This window comes from Balearica regulorum, chromosome 1 (genome assembly GCF_011004875.1).
Source record: "Balearica regulorum gibbericeps isolate bBalReg1 chromosome 1, bBalReg1.pri, whole genome shotgun sequence".
Classification (NCBI taxonomy): Eukaryota; Metazoa; Chordata; class Aves; order Gruiformes; family Gruidae; genus Balearica; species Balearica regulorum.
In genome coordinates this window covers 68540844-68563847 of record NC_046184.1, presented here as the reverse complement: position 1 = coordinate 68563847, position 23004 = coordinate 68540844, and the positions used below count along the sequence as shown (strand labels likewise).

The following is a 23004-nucleotide window of genomic DNA, read 5'->3' as shown; positions in this document are numbered from 1 at the left end:
CTCTAAAGCTGTGTTTCATTACAGCACCCAACTGAAAGAAGGTGGCTTTAGAGAAAGAGGAACTAAGTGAGACAGATTCTAATAAAAGGGTATGTATGGAGGTTTCTTCTCCCACTACATGCTCACAGAGCAAGCAGTAAGTCCTTATTCTTAGTAATGCAATTTTTAGAGGCCTTTGGGCTACAACAAAACCTACATATTCTCTCCTAAGTCCCAAAGTACAGCCTCTCTTTCTGTCCTTTCTGAGAGCATTCCCATTCCTAACTCCACTCAAGAGACTCACTGTCCCTACATTTAATAGTATGAATTCCCATTCTCTCAGTTCTCTCCTATCCCCACTTCGTCCTATGGAAGCTTTTTCATCTGGGCTTCCCCATTTGCTCTCTGAGTAGATGCTACTGCTCGCTCTGTCTCACAGGCTCCATTTGGCCTAGAGATAAAAGGAGTGGAAAAAACAAAAATGGCAGTCTTCATCCCCTATGTCCAGCTACTGCCCTTTTAAAAATGTTGTGTTGGGGATATTGCGAACCAACAAGATAGCATCTATTACCTTTGCCTTTAGTTCTTCCAGGGTATCCCATTCTCTGGAAGTAAATATATCACCCTACTGCTTCCGTATACAGAAGGGGGTAACTCCTTCCAAAATTGCTCTCTCGGTCTGAGGTGATGAAAAAAAAATTGCTCTCCTAGGAGGTTCAGGTTGGACAGTTAAGCAAATCTTGTAAATGTAAGTACGTATTGATTTTATCTGTGTGCCACATAAAGCTCATATATTTTCTGTAAACTGTTGATATCAATAGATTAATAATAAATATGCATGTCTGTCAGGAAAATATGGTAACTAAATTCATGGTCTTGTCCATCTGTTCCTCTGCTGTTTGTATGTCTCCATATCATAGTATGCTTGTTTATGTTTCAGCTGCTTGTCACATGTGTGTGTGTATATATATATACACGAAGGTTGTACAACAGCTTAGTTTGCACTCATGTTCTTTTTCCCTTAAGTTCTACGCAGAAGCCTCTGAATGTATGATAGCAAATACAGACTGTAGATTCATCGATCTGAACCAGCCTCTCTTCCTGTTTGAGTCTCATGCGTGCATTGCCTTGATGCATGTGTGAGCACACAGGAAACACACACCTCCTTACAGACATGTGTTTACAGATCCAGATGCTAATTTTGCGCAGTCTCACACGTACGTTCTCTCCACAGGCACACCAGTGTGCCCCAATGCTCCTGTGCATACATAAGGCCGAGCCTACGTGGCTTCAGCCCCACTTTGGCACATGGCTCCCTGCTCTCCTGAGGCTCTGCACCTTGTGCTGCACACCACGCCTGCTCCCGCTTAGGCTAATGGGCAGGTGGCGAGGGCACAGGACTCCTTGCTTGGCACGGCCTGCGCGCCCGGCCGAGTTTTGCCGGTTCTCTCAGGCCTGCAGCCACGGGAACCACGTTGTTCCTCGGGCGCGCAGCTGCCACTCTAGAAAGGAAGCCAGCCAGTGACTTCCACAGAGCCAGGGCCAGGCCTGAAAACGAAGGGTGCCAGCACCGAGGGAAAACCAGCCAGCGCAGGCGGGTCGCTGCCGGAGGAGGCGCTGCGAAGCCGCTGGCCCTCCTCGACTCCCCGCGGCCGGGGCGGGCCCCGCCAGGCCGCCCCTCAGCTTGCTCCGTCGCCAACGGCAACAATCCTGAGCCGGCGGCGCTCGGCGCTCGATTGCGGCGGCTGGACTCGGACTCCCCCGCCCGCCCAGTAGGAGCTAGAAAGGCGGGGGTGGGAGCCACCACCCTTCCTCTCGGCGTTGGATTAGTTGCGCCTACTAGGAACCCTGTGTTGTTGTCGGAGGCAAAATGGCGGCGGCGGTGGCAGGGGCCGCCCTGCTGGGCAAGGGGCTGGACATCAGCCTGGCGGCGCTGCAACAGCACGACCCCTACATCAGCAGCATCGTGGACGTGGCCAGCCAGGTGGCGCTCTACACCTTCGGGCACCGCGCCAACGAGTGGGTACGTGAGACCGCCCCTCCCCGCACCCTCCACCGGGAGAGGCGGGGCGGGGCGAGAAGCGGACCCGCCCACGCAAGGAGGGCGGGGCGGGGGGCGGGGAGCGATGAGGCCCCGCCCCTCCCCTCCACTGTGTGCGGGGGTGTAGGGGGAGGGGGCGGGCGCCGCCATGGCTGAGGTGCGAGGTCGGTGGTGAGGGCTGTGCTGGGGGGCTGCTCCGGCCTTTGGCCTGGCCAGGTGGTCTGGGGTGTTCCCTGCCTTCAACGAGCTGTGCAAGGGCTTGCACTTGGCTCGGCCTCTCTGGGGAGTGTGAGAAGCCCTGTGGTGCCTAGGGAGGGGGTTTTGAAAGGCTTACGGGGCTGTAAAAGTTTTATCTTGTGGGGCAGAGCTGTAGGAGACTGGGGTTTAAACCAGAGTGTGGGCCTCTGGAGCAGTTTTGCTATCTGAACATCCATAACAGAACCAAAGCGTGTACAAAAGTGTATTGGAGCTACAAATCCTAAAAAGGCTATTTAAGACTTAAAAAAGTAGTTAAGTTGGGGAATCTTTTGGTAATTCAACATTCTGGCTGTTTGCAAGTGGTTTTTGGCCAGCTGTAATGGTGGGGCTTAGGGCCTGTGTTTGAGGAACCTGCGCAATCTGCTTTTGTGTGGTTTCCCCTTACCCATCCTCAGCGTTGCCCCTGAGGGCGGCTGACTTTGGGAAAATCCTCTCCCAGAATCTGGCCTCTGTGTCACCCTCGGGCATAGCGGAGAGTTAATCCAGCACAGCATTTAGTCTCGTGGTGTTGAGCCTTTAGCCTTTTTGTATCTTGTCATAAGACTCAGGTCAGCTGCATGGTGACCTGTGCTAGCTGGAGTCTCTCGCCACCAGGCGATGAAGTTGGGTTTAGTTATTTTTTTCATGGCTTAGGTGAGAGAGGTGTAACTGATAGTATTGGTAAAACAGACATAAAAGGGGGCTCACTGATGGCTAGCAAAATGCTGCCCTGTTTTCAACTTTCTTAACTTTCCTTTTCTTCAGGAGAAGACTGACGTGGAGGGAACGCTGTTTGTTTATACAAGGTGAGGATGTAACGCCTTAATGTTTGCAGGTGAAACCTGTGGATGTGGAAAAGTTAGCTGGGATGGAGTGTGGCTGAAGTAAAATGCTCCTTGTTCAAGGGTGAAAAGAAACTACAACAGGCAGAGGCAAATGCGGGGAAGAAAACACTGGGAAGGAGACTTCGCCTTGTATTTGGATAAGACTTCCAAATGTTATTTAAATCTCAATATGGGTAAACCGTGGAAATCTGTTAATGTTGTTTGAAATACGATGTAGCATTTGCAGTTTAAAAGGTGTCTGAACAAAAAACAAATAGTGAAATAAATAATGATATTTCTTAAAGTAAGGGAATGGTAGAACTTACAAAGTACTATGTTCCCTGTGTAGGGAACTTTCATACTACTTGTGTCTGTTTATTCATTTTTCACGCATATTTCATCCAACACTTTGTATTGTTTTAATGCTTACTTTTAGCAGCAGCTCTGGTTGTGGCTTTTCAAAGCATTGGTTGCATCATTTATTCTAGCATGTGCCTTAGATCTGCTGTAAAGCCTGCCCTATGTTTGGGTTTCCAACTTAGTGCCCCAGCATTTCCCTGTGACTATTGTTAAAATCAGAAAGTAATACAGTAAGCAGATCTTGCAGTAGCTGCTGGGATGGGACACCAAAGCAGCAACTTTCTTCTTCTACATTTATGTTGATGAAGATCTGGTGGGAGAACTGAGAAAGCAAGAGATTGTTTTCAGAAGGTGAGAGATGTGAAGTGACAAGGAGGCCCAAGAGATTCTGAGCGTTGTGTGAAGTGGGAATGTTTGGTTTTAATCTATTGAGCTCTTTTGTATCAGTCAGTAATTTTTCTAAGCTGCTTTCAGGTAAGTGGAGATAAGAGGCTGTTGTAATTGCCACCACAAGAGGAAAGAACCAGCCCTTAGTTGTGCTACCAGTAGGTGGAGGTGGCTAGTTGTGTACTGTAAAGCAGAAGTAGTATTTCTCTGGAATGTTGGTTTTAAAACTCCAGAACTGACAACATGTAACCTGGCACTTCTGGCATCTGTGATCCTTCATTGTTCTTTTTTTTGGCTGAGGAAGTTTCCATTTGCAGCAGAGATTGCTACCCTGGCTGCCCTATATACAACAACAATATAGAACAGGTAGTGAGGTGTGAGTAACATCATACATTGCCCTCCCCATCAGTTCTAACTTTTAATTTTCTGTGGCTTTGAACAAAGTCGTAGTCTTGTGGAAAAAACATTGCCAACAGACCGTAGGTTGGAGACCACTGGTGTTGCCTTTGTTGCTTCTCATTACTGTTGTGACAATGTAAAGTAATGTGACTGTTTTACTTGAGCTGACTTATTTATCACCTGTCTCATCTTTGCAGATTCTGAGGAACGGTCAAAAAAACAGAATTCCAACTGGGTTAACACCAGTGGAAGCGGACTTGGTTTTTGTTTAAGTGAAGTACTCACTGTTGCAAACAAGGATTCTTGTTAAGGGTTCAACTTCTGTTTAATTTCCTGTTGATTCCAGTCCTGTAATGCAAGTTCCTTGTGCTTTGGTTTTCATAGAGAAATCCACCTACCAGCAATTACCAGAGATGGCACTTCCCAAATGTTTAGCCATCATCTTTTCCTTTGTTGTCACACTTAGTTTGAAAGTAGTATCTCCGGTCAGGATAGTGAGAGGTTTAACAGCTCACAATAAAAAAAATTATCTAAGTGACTTGAAGTGTAACCCCTATGAATGAGGATAATGGTTTAGTCATAAAATCATAGTATGGTTTGAGTTGGAAGGGACCTTTAAAGATCATCTAGTCTAACCCCCCTGCCATGGGCAGGGACATCTTTCACTACACCAGGTTGCTCAAAGCCCCATCCAGCCTGACCTTGAACACTTCCAATGATGGGGCATCCACAGCTGCTCTGGGCAACCCGTTCCAGTGTCTCACCACCCTCAGTTTTGTTCTTATGCTTTAGACGGTATGGAAAATCCTATCTGGGATGACTGTTACTACCTGCAATTGTTAACCTGAGTGTTAAAAGATATACTTGCTCTGGCCCATGACTGAATCGTTCTAATTGATGTTTTCTACTCCAGCGAGAAACTATAGGGTAGATGGTGGTGGTTTGATAATGTGATACTGATGGTCTGGGACAACGTGGCATTTTAGAACATCTTGCCTGTTTAGAAGTTGTAGGCCTTATAACTTGAAGTGAAAACTGGACATGCAGATAAGACTATGCTGTGACTAAATCATTGAACCTTAAATGGTAGTATCGCAGATGTGGCATGCTCTCTGTAGCTATTGTGAGACCAATGGTGTTTCTGTTATTTCTCATACATAATGTAGAGTTTTGACATAAGTAGAAGGATTGCACTATACACTGCAAGAGTCAATTGTTATTTCCTTGGCAACAAAATTAGATCTCTCAGTAGTAGCATCTCTTAGAAATAATAAAAAACCCACCAAAAAAAACCCACAACAGTTTTGGAGAACTGTATAACAAAGAAATTCTAGTAACTTCTTTTTTTCCTTGACTTGATGTGACTTGATAATTTTCAGATCGGCTTCTCCAAGGCATGGTTTCACAATTATGAACAGACTGAGCATGGACAATCGAACAGAACCTATTACTAAAGACCTCGATTTCCAACTGCAGGACCCTTTTCTACTGTACAGAAATGCCAGACGTAAGTATGTGATATGTTGGGTTAAATACTGAAAAAGTCAGCTCCTCTTCAGAGTCTGTTCTTGGTTAAGGCAGTTCAAATGATTACCCTGCAGCTTTCAAAGGCTGAAACTAGCTGATTAACAGTTACAATTGAAGGGATATATTTTGCTTTTTGACGTGCTGAAAGAGCATTCAGTGCTTCCTAAAATGCCACTCTTCTAAAGAAAGTATTAGAATGTGCTTAACAGTAATCTCTTCGTTTAACTGATAAATAGGAGACACTTATGTTCGTGTGCATGTGATGGGCATAGAGAGATACTGTGTGTGTTCTGAATGTACCCTGCTTAGTGTTGGGAAGTCTCACCATAAAGCAGATCTATGGTGGAGTAATATTTGTAGTCTTGGTTTTCTGCATAAAAATAGACAAATGCAGCCAATTGAAACCCTGTCTTCTGCTCCAGCTCCAAAATACTGTCCTTAGAGCAAGTTGGAAGGCAGGTTACTTCTTGACTACTAGGGGTAACTCTTGACAACATAGTGTTGAGCCCAATTTAAACCTTGATGAAAGACGAAGTTATACTTTGGGCTCTGTCTTTATCTTGCATGATTATCTTTATACAAGAATTAGCAGCTCTCAAGCAAACTCAGAAATGAGTGGAAGAGACATGAGAAAGCTGTACTTTTACATGCAAATATACATACCGACTGTTAGAATGTGCAATTATATGAGAATGAGCAGTTATAAATATACAGTTTATATCTGTACTTGGAAGCAGAGCTGTAGTGTGATCTCTACTTTGTGCTTGATGTGTAAAAGCAGATTACAAAAATGTTTTATGTAAACTGTGATGCAGAAGTGTTCCCTCTGGATGAAGTAAAAGCAGAGGAAATTCGTGGCATACAAAGTAGCCCAGTTTGTGATAATCTGCTAGACCTTTTTACTTCATAAACTAATTTGGAGTTAGTATATCAAGAGGGAATCCTATTGTTCACATACACTATGTGGTAGAAACAATAGGGAAATAACATTTTAAATAACCTAAATGAAACTTATTTTTGAGAGTATTTGGTAGGCTGACAAAGAATTGAAATTCCTAGAGAACCTGAAAAGAAATGCAGATGTCTCCAGGCTAACCTAGACTAGACTAGATATCAATACCATAAGATTAATTAAGTACCATGAGACCTGTTTATCCAGTCTGATTTTGAAGAGTCTTTCCTATGTATATGTAATCCTTTTTGTCTCATTTTGAAATTCCATTAGGAGTTTATGTGTGTGTATACTAATATCTACCTTTTGAAATCTGATCTATTAATTTTTTGGTTTTTTTGGAGACAATTGGTATAAAAAGTAATTAGTCATAACTCTATGCTGACATGAAGTAAGACAGTCTTTAGTCTGATTACTACATGTAAACTGTGATTTGTTTGGGTTTTTTATTGGGAGAAAAATTGGGAGTTTTAGGGAATGTGAGCTGTTTGTTCACTAAGAGACGTCAGAATTTTAGATTTCCAGGATCTCAAATGTAAGTACCAACATGTGCTTCTGAGCAGTGGGACTGCGTTCAAGTAACTTGTCTGGGCGTTTTGGCTAATTGTGCAACAGCAAAATGCAGAACACTTCTGGGTTCTTCTGTCTAGGCAATGGTTCTTTTAGGGTAGTTACTGCTGAACTGTGTTTGCACAGCATCAGGGCTTTCTCTGTTTCTCACACTGCCCTGCCAGTGAGCAGACTGGGGGTGCACAAGAATTTAGGAGGGGATGCAGCTGGGACAGCTGACCCCAACTGACTAAAGGGATACTCCAGACCATATGATGTTGTGCTCAGCAGCAAAAGCTGGTGGAAGGAGGAGGAAGGGGGTATGTTTGGAATTACCGCACTTGTCTTCCCAAGTAACCATTACACATGATGGAGCCTTGCTTTCCTGGCAATGGCTAAATACCTGCCTGCGGATGGAAAATAATAAATGAATTCCTTATTTTACTGTGCTTGCATGCATGGCTTTACCTATTAAACTGTCTTTACTCTCAACCCACGAGTTTTCTTACTTTTGCCCTTCTGATTTTCTCCCCATCCCACTGAGGGGAGGGAGTGAGCGACTGTGTGGGGCTGAGCTGCCTGCTGAGGTTAACCCACAACACTTACACTAACAGTTTGCCAGAGGCAATGTGAAAGTAAAACCATCTTACTTTCAGTTTAGGATCTCTCAGCCACAAGACCTGATAGCTTTTTGACCTCGTGGCACTCTACTGTATCATTCCCTTGAGTGCAACCATGAAAAAAGAAATAAGATCATCCCCAGCCAGCGTACTCCCAGTTTTCCAAGGTCATCTTCAGCCTGGGTCTGTGGGTCTGATTTTTACCATGGTTAGCTGTTCAATCTAACCGTGGGAAAATCCAGATCTGTTATTTGAGAATTTTGTTGTCTGAGAGAAGATACATGTTTGCTTTGCTAAAAAAATCCACTAGTTTAGGATTTCAGTTAGTATCAGATGTGTTCCAGGTGTAGGGGTATGTTACCCCTAGTTAGTTGTCTTCCTAAAATACTCTTACAAAGGCTTAATCATTAGTTCTTCAAGAAAACTGAAAGTCTTGGTACTTCAAAGGAAAAACTGTTGTTTTCTCAGATTTTCATGGAAACACCTATGTTTCCAGAACAAACTAGTATTACAGACCCGCAGAAGAAAAGTTATTTACCAACTCATTTGACTTTTCCAGGTTTTCTTTAGGCCCCTACAGATTGTTCACATGGTGATTTCTCCACTGAGATGCAGATACCTCTAGCTTTTTCTTCCTTACTATGTATTTCAAAGCCTTTGCTACATAAAAGAACCTCCTCAACATTAAATACCTGTTTTCATTGGGTTTCATCCAAACCCAATTCTGAATATCCATCTTGAATTTTCTATATGAATATTTTCCTTGTGTTTTGCTTTATTATACAACTTGTCTTTATAATTTTTGCAAAACTAAGGCTTCAGGCTTCTTCCTTATTAAATAGATTTTTAATCCAAAACTTTTTTTTTAGGCCCTAACCTTATATTATTTTTATCTTCTGCTTCCAGATACTAACAAGGAGTACTCAGTAATAGCTATTTACTTGGCAAAACAGTGGACAGTTTGGCAGTAATACTTAACAGGATCTGGAAGCAAGTTATCTTTTTCTAACCTTTTGTTTGACTTGGTTACTTCTTACTCTATTTTTCATATATATCTTCTTATTAGATATTACAAAACTAGCAGAGTTTCCTCTGTTTTTCTAATAGGTATAGTTGCTTTCCCAAATAACAGGACTTACATCTGGGTTCTGTGACAATGTCAATTTCAGAAAAATACAAAGGCAAGCATTTGGAGGAATAAAGAAGTCCTGCCTATTGTTTTGTTTCTTCCAATATTCTGAATGTTTGTTGAAACTAACTTCATTTCCGTCCAGCAGAGTATCTATGGCTTGTTGTATCACACAGTCTAAAATAAATGCTCTTGGCAGCAAAAGATGCTACTGGACAAGTCCGCCAACATTTTGTCATGTTACTGCTATCACTTTATATAAAGATTGCTTTGCATCCAATATATGATTACAATAGAAGAAGCTTTCCAAAATTATACACAAAAGCTTTCCAAAATTATACACAATAAATACAAGTTTTATGAATACTTAAAAGAAAAGGAATATTTTGATCTTACTTTTTATTTTATTGGTTTTCATATTTCTTCTATTGTTCCATATGGTCTTGGTCATCTAAAGTTGAAATACTGTCTAAACACTGTGTTGCAAACACCTACAGTCTAATCCCAGGACTTTTCAGGCTGGATTTGGGATCCATGCCGGTTAATGTTTGCACTGATCCACTATTTCACAGAAAAGTTTAGTTTGGGAAATCTGTTAGACTACAGCTAGGGTTATTCATTTCAAAGCTGGGAGGGAAGCTCAAATTACATTTCTGAATGCCAGCAGAAGTCCTTGTCCACCAAGAAACAGAAGGTTTATGGATCTAGTAGACATTTTCAATGTGACCTTTAAACTTGTGTAGTTAACTGCAATTTTAGACGCTTTCTTTCTGAGAGCAATACGGTAGTGCTGGTTTTGTTTAGATCATCTAACGATTTTAAGGGCTTTAAAAAAACTTCCTGGGTTCTACATTTGAGTAATCTTAACTACATAATTACTATTTTCTTCCTTAATCTTTGATGATATTTATTGTGAAAACCAATGTTTAGAGCTTGTTGCTTTAGACTTGATGCTGATTAATATGAGATAGTTCAGAAAAAATGCATAACTGTAAATTATTGGTTAAAATAACTTCATTTTCTCCTTCTATCACTGATCAGCTATATAATAGTTTACTTTCAACTATTCCCAACTGTATATTGTACCAGGTATATATGGGTGTATGCTGGGTCAGTGAATTATTTGTTGAGTTGACTGATTTATCGTTTCGTCACTGATTACTGTTTTTCATGTTTACAGGACACAGAGAATTTGGTGAATATTAAGTTGCGTATCTTAAAACTAGCTTCACCTTAAGCATTTCAGCTGCCAGGGAAAAAATACAAGATCCTACCTTACAGTAGTTAGTATGCTAATTATGACGATGATATGATACAGATTAATGGGGTGCTTTTGTGCTATAGCAATTGGAGAAAGAAACTGTGTGACAGATCAACAAATATTCTATACCTGTTTGGGCACAGAAGTTGCTTTTCATTTCTGTGCTGCATTTGTAGCAAGGCCTTTGATTATGTCGTCTCCTAGGCTTGAAACTGAGTGAAGCTTCCTGGTCAGATGTGGTATATTCTACAGAATTTGAGTTTTTGTAGGGGTTCAGGAAGTGGTACAAAAGCGGACCAGACATGCCTGGTCTTGGTAAAACTGTCTAGACACCTGTGATACGTACATAGCCTCATACTGGTTTGAGTTGTCCAGTTTAACCTGCCACCATATGTTTATCTGAACCCTGAAAATTTAGTATTTTCTCCCAGATTCCCACACTGCAAAGATGTCCAGTAGATAAGATGGGATGGGAGAGAGATGCAAGTTTGCCAGCTGTCCAAAGAAACAGCATAAGTTTTGGGGTTTGTTTGTCATTTTTATTTCCCCCCCGAAGGTCATAATTATTTACGTATGAAAATTTTTCCAAATATATGCTTGGGGACAAGTGATTATAAAATGTTTAGGAAAAGATAATGATGTATATTTTTCTCAAACTATTATTTTTCATTCTTAAACTCTATTTTATAGCATCCTAGAGCCCTCTCAAATAGAACAACTCATGTTCTTGGAGACTGATGGTGGCTCATTTCAGTTCATCCTTCTAAGTCAATATATCCTGTTTAAAAAAATACTTAAATGGATAACAAGTGCCCCTCTTCTGTAGGCATTTCTGAAGACCCATTGACCCTGCAAGTAGCATTTCCCTTGTAAATAACATCTTGCTTTGAAGGCTATTAGAAGGTTACTTCCGAAGGGAAAGCGGGAGACAACAGTAATAGAATTTGAGTGACATGTAAAATTAATATGGCATAAACCCAGTCTTTTTTGGATACTATCGTGTCCTTTTTACCCTGAAATATGTTCTTAGTCTACACTACATTATATATTCTATAATTCAATATTTTAAATCTCTTTTTTCTGAAATGTGTGTTTATTTGAGAATGAAACCAGCTTTTGGTGTTTAAATTTACTTTGTATATATATTTAGATTCAGTCTTCTGCATATTGACCATAAACAACTACTTAATTGTTTCCATTGAGACAGGCAAAATAGATACTACAGGCTTTGTTTTTATAAAGTAATACCAGTTTCTGTTTGGTTTTTGGTTTCAGTAAAAACATCAGTTTAAAATGGAGAGCCTTATTTATCAGCCTCCTACCTGCCAACGCACAGTATCTGGTCCAATAGCCAAAAAAAAAAAACCCGAGAAGATGAACACAGTAAATTGAAATGTGTATTCAATTGATTGTTCTCCAAACGCTCCTTGGTCTTTTCGAATTTTGAAACAAATACCTTTAAATGTTTTTAACTTCATTTAATTTGTATTCTTTTTCTCATAATTCAGTGATCTGCTGATTCAGAAATGTTACATAGCTTTCTGTTACCGCGTCATTAAGCAAAACACAACATTTTTGTCTCAGCTGAATAACTTAAAAACAATTTTTTTGAGGTTAAGTTTGATTGCAAAATTACTGTTCTGGCCTGCTCGAATCTGCATGTTTTATTGATGAAAATATTTCTGTAGTTTAAAACTCTTTGAAAAATGTTTGTCAATTTGGAACAAAAGTGTTTGAAAAATGAAAGCTCAAACTGTAGAAATTCAAAGTAATTTTGGCAGAAGGGTCTTGCCCTTGTTAGAGGAATGTTGCTCTCAGCCTGTTTGCTAAACAGATTTGGCTAAAGCTTTTTTTTTTTTTTTTTTTTTTAAAGCCTGCCTGGACCAACCACTGCCATTTGTTTAGAATACAAATGCTTGTGGTTTACCTGAGGTTCTGCCCTTGGGAGACATTTTTGTCTTGGAGAAATAAACAAATTGCTCCTCCTTCTTCCAATTCCACCTTCTCTCCTTTGATCAGCATTATAAAAATTCATCATGCATCCAGCAAGACAGAAACAGCAGCAGAGGTCACAATTGTCTTCACTGGATGTTACTGACCTTAAAGCGAAACCTCAGTTTTGCCAAGAGCGTTGGAATGCTAACACTGTTAAGCATAAATATTATTTGCCTTTTTTAAATTCTAAAGGAAAATATACATACTGCAAATACATTTATGTTGTAGTAAGAGTTGATTCTAAACCCAGAAAATTAAGGTTGACTTTCATTCAGAATGAGCTTTGTCACGTTGCATGCATTTTTTTTTCCGAAGGCTGTTTTACAGTTTGTGTCCAACTTAACTATTTTATAGTTTGTCATGTGCATATTTTCTTGAGAGAAGCAAATGAGCAGGAAGAAACTTGCTTATCAGATGCATAGTGATGATAATTTTTTTGTTTCATGTGAGATGCTGTCTAGTGCTCAATTTAGTGACTTCCTTGTATGTACTCAGAAATTACCTGTTCTTAGACCAGTTTATAAAAGCATATGTAAAAGCATTACTAATTTCCTACTACATTTCCCATGTAGTTCTTCCCTTTGTATTCTATACTTCAATCTTCTAATTGTTTTGTGCTTTGAAGATGGTAAAAATTGCTTCAGAATGTCAAGTAAAATAATTAATTGCCCCTTGGAGATGGTGTAGATATTGATTTACATTTTTATACATAAAAACATAAACTATATACATTTATATATTTGATTTTGTGCCATTAATTTTCAAGGATGCCTAAAAATCTTTAATGCTTGCCTGTTGAGATATAAAAATAGCATGGTAACTTGATGGCATAACTAAACACTCCTTTGCAGTCGGGTGTGGATGGACATGCAGCAGTTCTGGCTCAAGGCAGGTGATTTTTAAGATAAGGAATCATGATCTTGCTGTTTAGTGTTTAGTTGGCTTGCCTGTTCTAGAGTATACAACCCAATATGCCTGTCTTTGAAATCCGTAACTAAACTCTGAGTCTGTGGATGTAGGAGTGGATTTTTAGCGTAGTAAAAGGGACAGGATAATTTTTTGTAAAGAAGTATGCATATATGCAAATTAATATAAAAATAAATTGACTGAAAAAGTGCAATAGAATACCAATTTCTGTGGTAACTTGTAGTTGATCACAATTTCTTCTTTTCCCAACTCTTTATCTTACTGAAGCTAGTTTTGAGCCGAAGGCTGGACTAAATGACCTGCAGAGGCCCCAACCAAACTGAATTATTAATGTGATTCTAGGATTAGCAGATATTAGTTGATTCTGCTTTAGGGTGTTTGGGATTTTTTTGTGCTTATTGTAGAGAGTAAATATAGTTCTGTGATTTAGGTTTTTAGGGTTCAAATGAAAAAAAAACCAAAACAACCAAAAACTAAAATGAAGGAGGAACTGTAATAACTGTAATACCCCTTTTGTTTGTTGTTGTTAAAGCAAAATTGTTTGTACTAGTAAGTATTTTTAAAGTTATTTTTTTCCAAGGCTGCCTTTTTATTCCATGTTTTTCAGTGGAAATTGTACACGTCAGTTGTGAAGGCCTTAAGATTAAGATACAAGTTATGATGAGTAAAACCACATTCCTTGCCACCTTGCGCAACTCAGTACAGATATTTCTATTCAGACTTTTCTAAAGGGATATTTTTGTTATTTCTTCCTCACCCTGCCTAACCTGAGGATTTGGTACCAGTTTGCTGTTTGAGCAAAGCAAACAATTTAGAATACTTTGCCTTTGTAAAGTGGCTTTATAATGGTAGCAGGTTTTGCAACTGTAACTGTGATGACTGCAGCCATCTTTTTGCTCTAATGATGAGTTTCTGTTGTGTGATGAAGGTGGTTAAAAAAAAAAAAAAAGTAAGGAAAAAAGTATAACCTAACATAGGTTTTCAGTGATGTGGAATGAAGGAGTCCAATCTGAAAGTCAGAGAAACTATATGTCATGTGAGAAGAAACAGGCTAAGGAGCTAAGATAACAAAGCTATGTAGTTTTTTGATGGCTGGTAATTACTTTGTGTATGGTGGAACTCTGTCCGTGCCTGGGCAAACAAATTGGTAGGAAAAGTAGGTGGAATAGAATAAAAGCATGTATCAAGCATCATGTAGTTGTGGATGAGATTCTGGATAGAATGGAAGGAGTTTAATGCTGTGTATATCTGCTAGACACAGTCTTTGTTTCCCATTTATGGATGTTAGCATATAAGCAACATATTAGCTTGTCTGGACGTTTACTGCTGAGAGTGTACTGCCAGCACTGGGAATTCCGGACATCTTTTCAAGATAAGATAGGCATATGATGCAGTAAAGCTCAAGAGTTCAAGTTGGAACAGATAATTTTTTTAAAGAGGTTATTTTCATGTGACTACCTGTATACCCTCTACTTCATACACACCTCCTTGTATAGCATAAAATGGTAGATGTTTCCTGATCAGTGTAAATATGTATATGAATGCCTACATATTTCTTCTGCAAATGAAAATACTGCAGAGGTAGTTGCTTTTTAGAAGTCTCTCGCATAATCCCCTTCTCAGATTAGTCCCTTCGCATGCACACGTATGCATTTAATCTTTCAAGCTTTTGTATGTTTTAAACTTAGCATCTTTGTCTATAAAAGAAACCTTTTTCTTCCTTTTTTTTTCTGCCTTTTTTTTTTGCTCTTGTGTCAAAGTGGAAGTGGGAAAGCAATGTTCATTAGATATTCAAAAGACAATATATTACCAAGCGAAGCCGTCCATCTACTTAACTCCACAGATTTGAGAATTACCTGAATTATCTAAATCCTGTGGTAGTGTGATCACACATACAGGACTTCACAGTACATTATCCCCAACTATTACTATAAGTTATTAGTGTAGTTTCATACATTAAGTAGAAGCGTCTCTATAAATAGAAGGGGAATACTTATTGCAGCAGGTAGATACCAGTACAGTTTGCGTGCACACAACTGGGTAATGCTGTCTTACCTCCAGGTTTGATGTAGAAGCAGTTGAGCTGAGTTTCATGCACCAGCTTCCCCTTATACTTCGTTTCAGGTTCCCCTGGCTGGTGGCTGGGTAGCGGGTGATATGCTTGCCGAACAAAGGCTTGAAACATTTTAAAATTCCAAGGAGCGTTGAAACAGCTGAACCTGAGTATGTTTTTTCTATATAGTAAAGGTAAATTCCTTTTGATCAGTTGTTTCTTACTTTAGAGTTATTTTATGTAATAGCCTTGTACAGAAGTTAAAACCTGAATGTTGCTTTAAACTACTGACAACTTGGTCTTTTAATCTAGAAACTATTTTCCAGCTCTTTGAAACCTTTGCAATATTTCTTTCGTTATCCTTCCTTTCCTTGCTCTTCGCTCCTAATCCTTTTCTTGTCCCTTGTGCCTTATGCTCAGTGGGAGCCTTCTCCTCCCCCTCTGGTTTTTCAGGAAAACTTGGATTGAGAAGTGAAGATAATGGGCGCCATCCACCCGTCAGCTCATCACCTCACCGAGCCATGACGATCTCTGGTTTCTGTATATCAGCACGGACTTCTCTGATAATATCCTCTTGTGTTTGAAAAAAATAGGTTTGTCTAGTAGGGGGTGGACTTCACTCCTGACATAGCTAGAAAACTTCTCCTGGAATGTGAGCTTGCTCACTCGCACTCTTTTATAAGTGTGTGTATATATATATAAAAATATTTGTAACCTTCTCTCAAAACATGGAAGATAAATATGTGAGCAAGTGTATCCCACAGTGCATATACAAGCTGCTTGCTTCTGTCTAGTATTGATTTAATACAAGCTCTTGAGTGCCTCATCAGCTCTCTCTTCGTCAAAACAAGCCTTAAATCGGCAGTAAACAATACTTTTCAATTACAGGAGGAAAAAAGAAAGAAACCCTTCTCAAGTATAAGATGGCATACCCTTTAAAGGACAAGGAATGTGTTCTATACGGAAACACAGGGCAACTGTTCCAGTGGAATTCCACTAAGGCTGCAAATGCAGTGTTGCTTTTTTCTCTTTAACTGGCGTACAAACTAGTACCAGCAATGGGCTTTGTATTTGCTATCTGCCATGCTTTAATGGTTGCGGCTGCAGCCCAGTTGTTGGTTTTGCAATGCAGAGCTTGCTTTAATAAAATTTAATAAGATATAAAGTCTTCATATCATAATGTATTGCTTACAATCAGTCTTTTTTAAAAAAAAGTGAATTTTACCTGCTAGCTTCATTATTTTGGACATACATACTCCTAGGTCTTTTGGAGCCTGTTTCAGTAATCCTTTTGCAGAGCAGAGTTATTATTTATATGAATAAAAACAACCAGAGGTCCTGTAGCCAGGGAAAAAAAATGTAAGCGATGTAAGACACATGCTTCAGGTCAGAAGTCAAAAATAAAGGGACTAGGAAGATTCTTCCTGTGAATCATCTGGTGCTGGTCATTGTCTTAGACAGGATATGGACTTTCAGTTTGATGAGCCCCACCAATTCTTTTGTCTCTGTCAAACAAACTGCCTTTCTGTGAAATTTCAGCATTATTTGCTTAACGACATATACAGTGTTAAATCCTCTACACGGGAACGTGTAGCATCTCCCACTGAAGAGGTTCATGTATTTCATAATAATTAGAAAAGGAGAAATAACATTGGATTTTTATGTAAGGTATCATATGCCTTCCTGCAGTGCTTTGCTTCTATTTTTTTTGTCATCTCTCTTCTGTTTTTATTCTGGTTTCTCTCACATGAATACTTTGTACATCCCCCTTTCAAACAGAAAACAAAGCAGAGATTCAAATTTGCACTAAGAGAGTTAAAAGTAGAAGGAGAGGAGAGACTGAGGAAGCAGAAGATGATTACTGATATGTTTTATTCCTAAAGAATTTTGCATGAACTAGTGAAATACTGCTAACTTCTGAAGCAAAATGAAATATGCACTTTTACTTTCTGTGTGAAAATAATACAATTGCTGTAATGAAAATCACCCAATGCAAAATTACAAATTCTTATTTGAATTGAAATGTATCTTTATTCTAGATTCAAGGATTAAAAATTGCAGGGTACCTCCCAGTGCTGCTGTTGTGAAATGTCTAGCTGCTAATATAAAATGAATTTGATAAATGTGTTTTTCTGTTGGATTACAAGTTTAAAATAAGGCAATGCTTACTGCTCAAATTGCATTTTCGTGGTGACAAACTTGATCTCAGGAGTACATTCGGTTTCACCCTCCATACGTATACCCACACAAAATGTCTTGTGTGCAAGAAGGTATAAAAGTCACTAAACTGTTAATGTTCATAGTAATCTGAACACTACCTTCAATAGTTAAAATAAATTTTTAAAAGATATACAAATATATTAAAAAAGAATTACAGCAATCAAAAAAGCAATAAGGTAGTTCAAAGAGGTGGTATTTGTATATTCATGAAAGAAATTACTAAATTGCAACTTTCACAAGAAAAAAGTAGGTTGTAAAATGAAGTATTAATAAAAATGTTTAAAGTGTAAGATCAAATTTAATGATTCTTCAGTTTTCAAGCATGTAAAAACGCAGTGGTCACATGTGAATAATAAAGGGCCCAAGGTGCAGCCACCTACTAAAATTTAGCTTGTGAGCACAGTGTGAGCCTACTCACAACCGGAGTAAACCTCTTACTCTTTGCCCGTCATTATGTCAGAACAGTGAAAGTCCTTCCTGTGCTTGTGAAATTGTATTGTATCGCTAAAAATCATACGTTCTTAAAAATTTTCAATGACTGCTCCAACTGATAAGCAGATGTTACTGAAGGCAATGTAACAGCTGACTTTAAGAGAAGGAATAGCTACAGAGTAGTAGAGAAGAACTTTTTAATGTGTTGTATATAACATGTTAACAGGCTGTGGCAAATCAATAAAAGCAAACATGTAAGATATGCTCTAAATATGAACTAAACATTTGACACTTCAGGAAGACTAGCTGACTTTACCTTTGCCTATTTCTATGTGGATTTTAAAATTCTTTTTCTAACCATTTCAGAAATAGAGATAGTGTAGGAAAAGTGAAGAAATTGTCTGCTTCCAAAATGGTGGCATGTACAGAGTATACAAATGGAAAAATACAAAGTTGGTTTTTTTTAAATTCTGTTAATCTTACAGTATTTCTTAGGCGTTACTTGTTACAAGAACAAGTGTATATATACAAGCAACTTAGACACTTGTTTTGCAGGTTAACAACTTAGTCCAGATCTGCAAGTGTATTTCCATTACTTAGGAGCTGAAGGTATGCAATGAAGAAATAAGAGATGAGATCACAACAGTCAGAATTAGAAACATCATCTATAGTTAAGGTTTCTTATTTTCCTTGTGAAGCCTGTTTTGAAGTTCATAATTTTGTGGGAGTTAAACCATTTGGGGTGACAGCTCATCAGACTGATTATAGGAAAAAATAACATAAAATAGCATGCTGTTGACCACCTATTTGAGGTTAAAATATTCTTTGTTCTTTTTTTCTTTCTTTTCTATTTTACTGGGAAAAAAAAATGGCATTGGTAGAGTGTGGAAACAAACTTGACCTTGAACTTGACTATAGCTCTGGAATTAGAGATTTACTGTGACCTTTGGCAGGTAATTCAGAGATGTGCTTTAAAAATCTTTGGGAACATATTCTTAGATTTGACTAAATTATAAATAAAAACCATGATGTTTGAATCCTGATGATTCTTCTACCAACCATGTATGTCACATAGAGTACAGCAGGCTTGTTCCCCACAGAACTAGAAGCCTGGATGCTCCACAAGGAAGATAACAGAAACTGCTGCTATTTGTCCTAGTGGAAGGCAGGATGGAGATACAAAGGCTGGAAGTTGAGAAGGTGAAGGCAGCTCTCCTTCCTATTCTTTAAAATAAAAGCAAACTTTTTTTTTTTCCTCCAGATTGGAAAGGCAGCGTTGTCTCGTTCTCCTTGACTGAGAAGAGTTCTCGTTGCTTTTAGCTACTAGGCATGATGTGATGTGCACAGAATCAAGAAAAGAGCATGGTTTCTAATTTAACCTCTTCCACTTGTGATAATGTTATGTTAGCATAAGCTTTTCTGATAATAGAAGTTACAGATACATATTTAGCCTAGATTTGTGTAATGGCATTTTTGCATTATGTTCAGATGATTCCTGTTGATGAGGACTTGGCTTCATTTCAGTGCATTGAAGACGTTTCATGCATGGTTTGCTGTAGAAAGTTAGCAGAGAATATAGAGAACTGGTAAGCTAATACAAGTAATAGTTTCAGATGTTGAGAAGTTATGTTTCTTTTCCACTGAGCCATTCTCTGATAGATTTTTTTTCTTTCCACAGGAAGGATGCTTTTGTTGACTTAGGGTGTTTGGATTTAGTTTTTAGTCTTGCTGCAGACTTCTTAATTTACCTTTCTAAAGTCAGTGTCTATCATTTTTCTGTATCAAAAATGGAACAGTGCTTTCACCCACCATTTGTTTATCTTAATAGCTCTTCAATTAGCTTTTACACTCCTTGAGTGAGACTGTTTAATCATTTCCATTACAAAAGTCAGTGGAGCTCCAGTTTGATGTGGACATTTCGGACATCTATTGTGAAATAGTAATGAGAACCACTTGTTATTTAAGAACAGCTTATAAATAAGAACAATAAAGGATTTATTAAGAATAACTTGTTATTTAAGCAATTGATAGTCTGGCATCTACAGACTTCCTGCCTTAATTTCAGTGTCACGCGTCATCATGATTTAAAAATTATTTGGAACTGATGATGCAATGGCAGGGGATATGACTGGAAAACCAGTGGTGGGGGGAGAAAAATAACTGCACTAAGCCAGATGGATCAAAACATAGATGATATTCCTGAGTCGTGACTAAAAATTTCTTGTAGCATCAACAGAATGCAATTTTAAGGGAAATCTTGCAATTTCAGTGTGCCTTTGGGCTCTTTTCCAAAAAGTAAAGAACCTGTTGATGGGCTTTTAAATCTGATGGGCTTTATGGAAATAAATGGATCAATGGGCTTTAAAGTTTCCTACAATACTAACATAACTTTAGTTTTGAGGCTATTTAAGGGGCATTCTAGTGAGCTAATCATATTTATGTCTGCTACAGAGTTGATGGGTTTTTTTGTAAAGAATTTCTGATAAATTTTGATTAAAAATCTACCTGCAGTTAGACTGTCACAGTAGAGCCACAGATATGATTTAATAAACAATCCATCATCTCTGAGTGTGCCTTTTTTGCCTCATGAAATTGGAAATATTTGCTGGCTCTATCTGGAAGTCTACAAATCGGTCACCCAACTGTCATGACTGGTAGAAGATAGCAGGGATATTTCAGTGTCCATCCTATTAATAAAAAACTGTTTCTTGTGTTGATTTTTAAGGCACAATTAAACAGATGGTATTGAGGAACATATTCTTGACTTCAGTATTGTTGCCAATCATTGCGCACTCTCAAACCATCTGCTTTTGGGGAAAGGGGTTTTGAGGGGCTTTTGCATTTTTGGGGGGGTTTTGTTGTTGTATATTTTCTTGTTTTAAAAAAAAAAAAAAGCCACCCCAAAATAACAAAGTTGCTTGAACAGTTTTCTCCTCACTTGAATTTGACTGGTCAAGCTGAAAAACAGCTTTTTCAGTCTCCATGTGTGATGATCAGTTTGCATTAAGATGTCTCTGAGCAGGATTCTTTTCCTTTTAATAACTGACTTTTTTTTCCTTGCTTGTTCATATATACTGTTTTAAAAATTTGAAATAATGGAAATACCAAGGCATCCTTTTCCCTGTCCATATTAAAAGTTCCCCAAGTAAGTGGATCAGGAGCTTTATCAACCTTTAAATGATAGAACAACCATCTGATGATTTAACAGGTGGGGTTTTTTCAGCAGCTTTTTAGGAATTTAAGTTAAGCTCATATCAAAATACAGATTTTTGTTGTTTGAAAAACTGTTACCGTGCTTCAGTTTCTTGGCATTTTTGTTCCTGGGACATCATAAAAATTTTGGTTCCCCTCTAAAAACTTCCAGAAATAACAAGGTATATCTAAGCTGAATTGCCATTATTTGTAAACAAATACATTTGGTTTGTATATGTTTTATATTGTGTTGCTTTACACAATGTAGATCTAAAAGGTCTAGTCCTGTTGATGAGCCACAGTGCTATCAATATGGTATAATAGCATGGAATTAATTTTTTTCCTAATGTTTTGTTTTTAAATACTAAATAGCTAAGCAAAATGTTGTGTTTGAAAGAACTTTAAGGCTCCTAAACTAGCAAATACCAACATTAAGGTTGCTTGTGCAATATCTGTTTTGCTGAAGGAATTTTAATTGATGTGATCGTTGTCATTTGCAATAAGGAATTTGTTTCAGTTATCAGATAGTCTGTGGCATTCGTGTAAAGAGCAGCTACTCAATATTCTGGTTTTTCCTTATTACGGATATGTGGGCTTCTTGCCTTTTTGTATACCACTGAATTTCTGCATTAGGGAAAGAGCTATTTGCTTTTTACTTGTTGTTTTCTGTGATACTCATCAGTATAATAGCTGATAACTTGTAAATAAGCTGAACTGTTGTACCTTGCTCAGATTAGAGGTATTATTCTTCCTATTTTATAAATCCTAGGGCAGAGTAGTTGCAATTACAGAGATCAATTAAATGCAGAGCATCTGACTTTAAATTACTCGAGCCTAATTTCTCCAATATATTTATCATTCATATGTTCAAAAACACTTCTTACAGACTTCGGTTGTCATTATAAGTAGGTGGTGTTTTTGCAGGTCATGTGCTCAAATCTTAACACCGAGGTCTAGGACCTCAAATCAAACACTGGGAAAGGAAACATACACAATCAGTGACAGCCACTTAAGATGACATTTCACAACTTGCGTATCATTGCATAATATCTCTGGGACAGCGTCAGAGATGGAATTTAGCTTTCCAAGATAGTGTGCAGCTGCCTTAGCTGCAGGTTTTTTATATCTTCTTTCCTTTGTTGCAGTCCTCTCTTGCTTTATCCCCTGGAGCAGGATGTAGAGCTTCAACAGGCAAGTCTCCTTCACTACTTGAGCCTGAGCAAAGTAGAAGGAACATCGTGTGCTTGTATTGTAATTGTAAAGATGGAATCACGGAGAAAGGGATCACATTTGCATTGGAGTAGAAGAGCACAAAATCAACATGGCATGCTTCAATTAAATTAATAAACTCATAGATTAGAAATTATTATTGTGGATATAGCCTACTTTGGTTCTTTTTTAGTAGGTCCTGCAAAATGGGGGCTGCAATATTCTAAAAAGTACTAGAAAAAGAAATGCAAGCATTGGTAGTTTTCTGAATAGTCAAACATTACATGAATGGTAGATAGCAAAGAGAAAAGATGACCAACATAAAGGGGTCTAGCTACCTTATAAAGTGTGTGTAGAGAAACGCTATTTTAATATAGCCAAGTGTGGATTTACATATAGCCAAGTGTGAATTTACATAGTCAGGAGCAAGAGTCTAGGCAATACGTTGGGAGTAAAGTACCTGAAGAAGCATAATATCAAGAATAGAATGTGAAAATTGAAGACTAATTTTATTTATTTTTAATACCAGCAAGCATAAAACAGTTACAGGGGAGTCTCTAGTCAGTAGTTATGATATTTCTCTATTTACTTTTACCAAGGTTAAAAACTGCATGCAGTCTGGAGAGCAATAGCTTAAAAATAATGTGTTGCAGGTACACTGAACCCAAAACTTTGATAATGGAAACGTCTGTCTAGAAGACAAAAATCTAA

The 23004-nt window shown here is 38.4% G+C and overlaps 2 protein-coding genes across 8 annotated transcripts in view; one reads left to right on the top strand and one right to left on the bottom strand.

The window, feature by feature from the left end:
- Positions 1 to 15680, bottom strand: part of CACNA1C (calcium voltage-gated channel subunit alpha1 C) — a 487179-nt gene extending 471499 nt beyond the window's left edge. For 3 of the 6 annotated variants that reach the window (XM_075756869.1, XM_075756832.1, XM_075756860.1), the window contains exon 1: positions 15243 to 15679. In XM_075756869.1, coding sequence (XP_075612984.1) covers positions 15243 to 15372 — 130 coding nt within the window. In that variant the 5' untranslated portion in view covers positions 15373 to 15679. Of the gene's footprint in view, positions 1 to 15242 lie in introns of all 6 variants that reach the window. The other 3 variants (XM_075756850.1, XM_075756879.1, XM_075756906.1) reach the window with 2 other exon arrangements.
- The window catches only part of DCP1B (decapping mRNA 1B), a 54358-nt gene continuing 33066 nt past the window's right edge, over positions 1713 to 23004 (top strand). For both annotated transcript variants that reach the window (XR_012836150.1, XM_075756918.1), the window contains exons 1-3: positions 1713 to 2002; positions 3023 to 3063; positions 5607 to 5734. Coding sequence is in view for 1 of the 2 variants with exons in the window: in XM_075756918.1 (XP_075613033.1) it covers positions 1850 to 2002; positions 3023 to 3063; positions 5607 to 5734 (322 nt within the window). In the remaining variant the exon portion in view is untranslated. The remainder of the gene's footprint in view (positions 2003 to 3022; positions 3064 to 5606; positions 5735 to 23004) is intronic.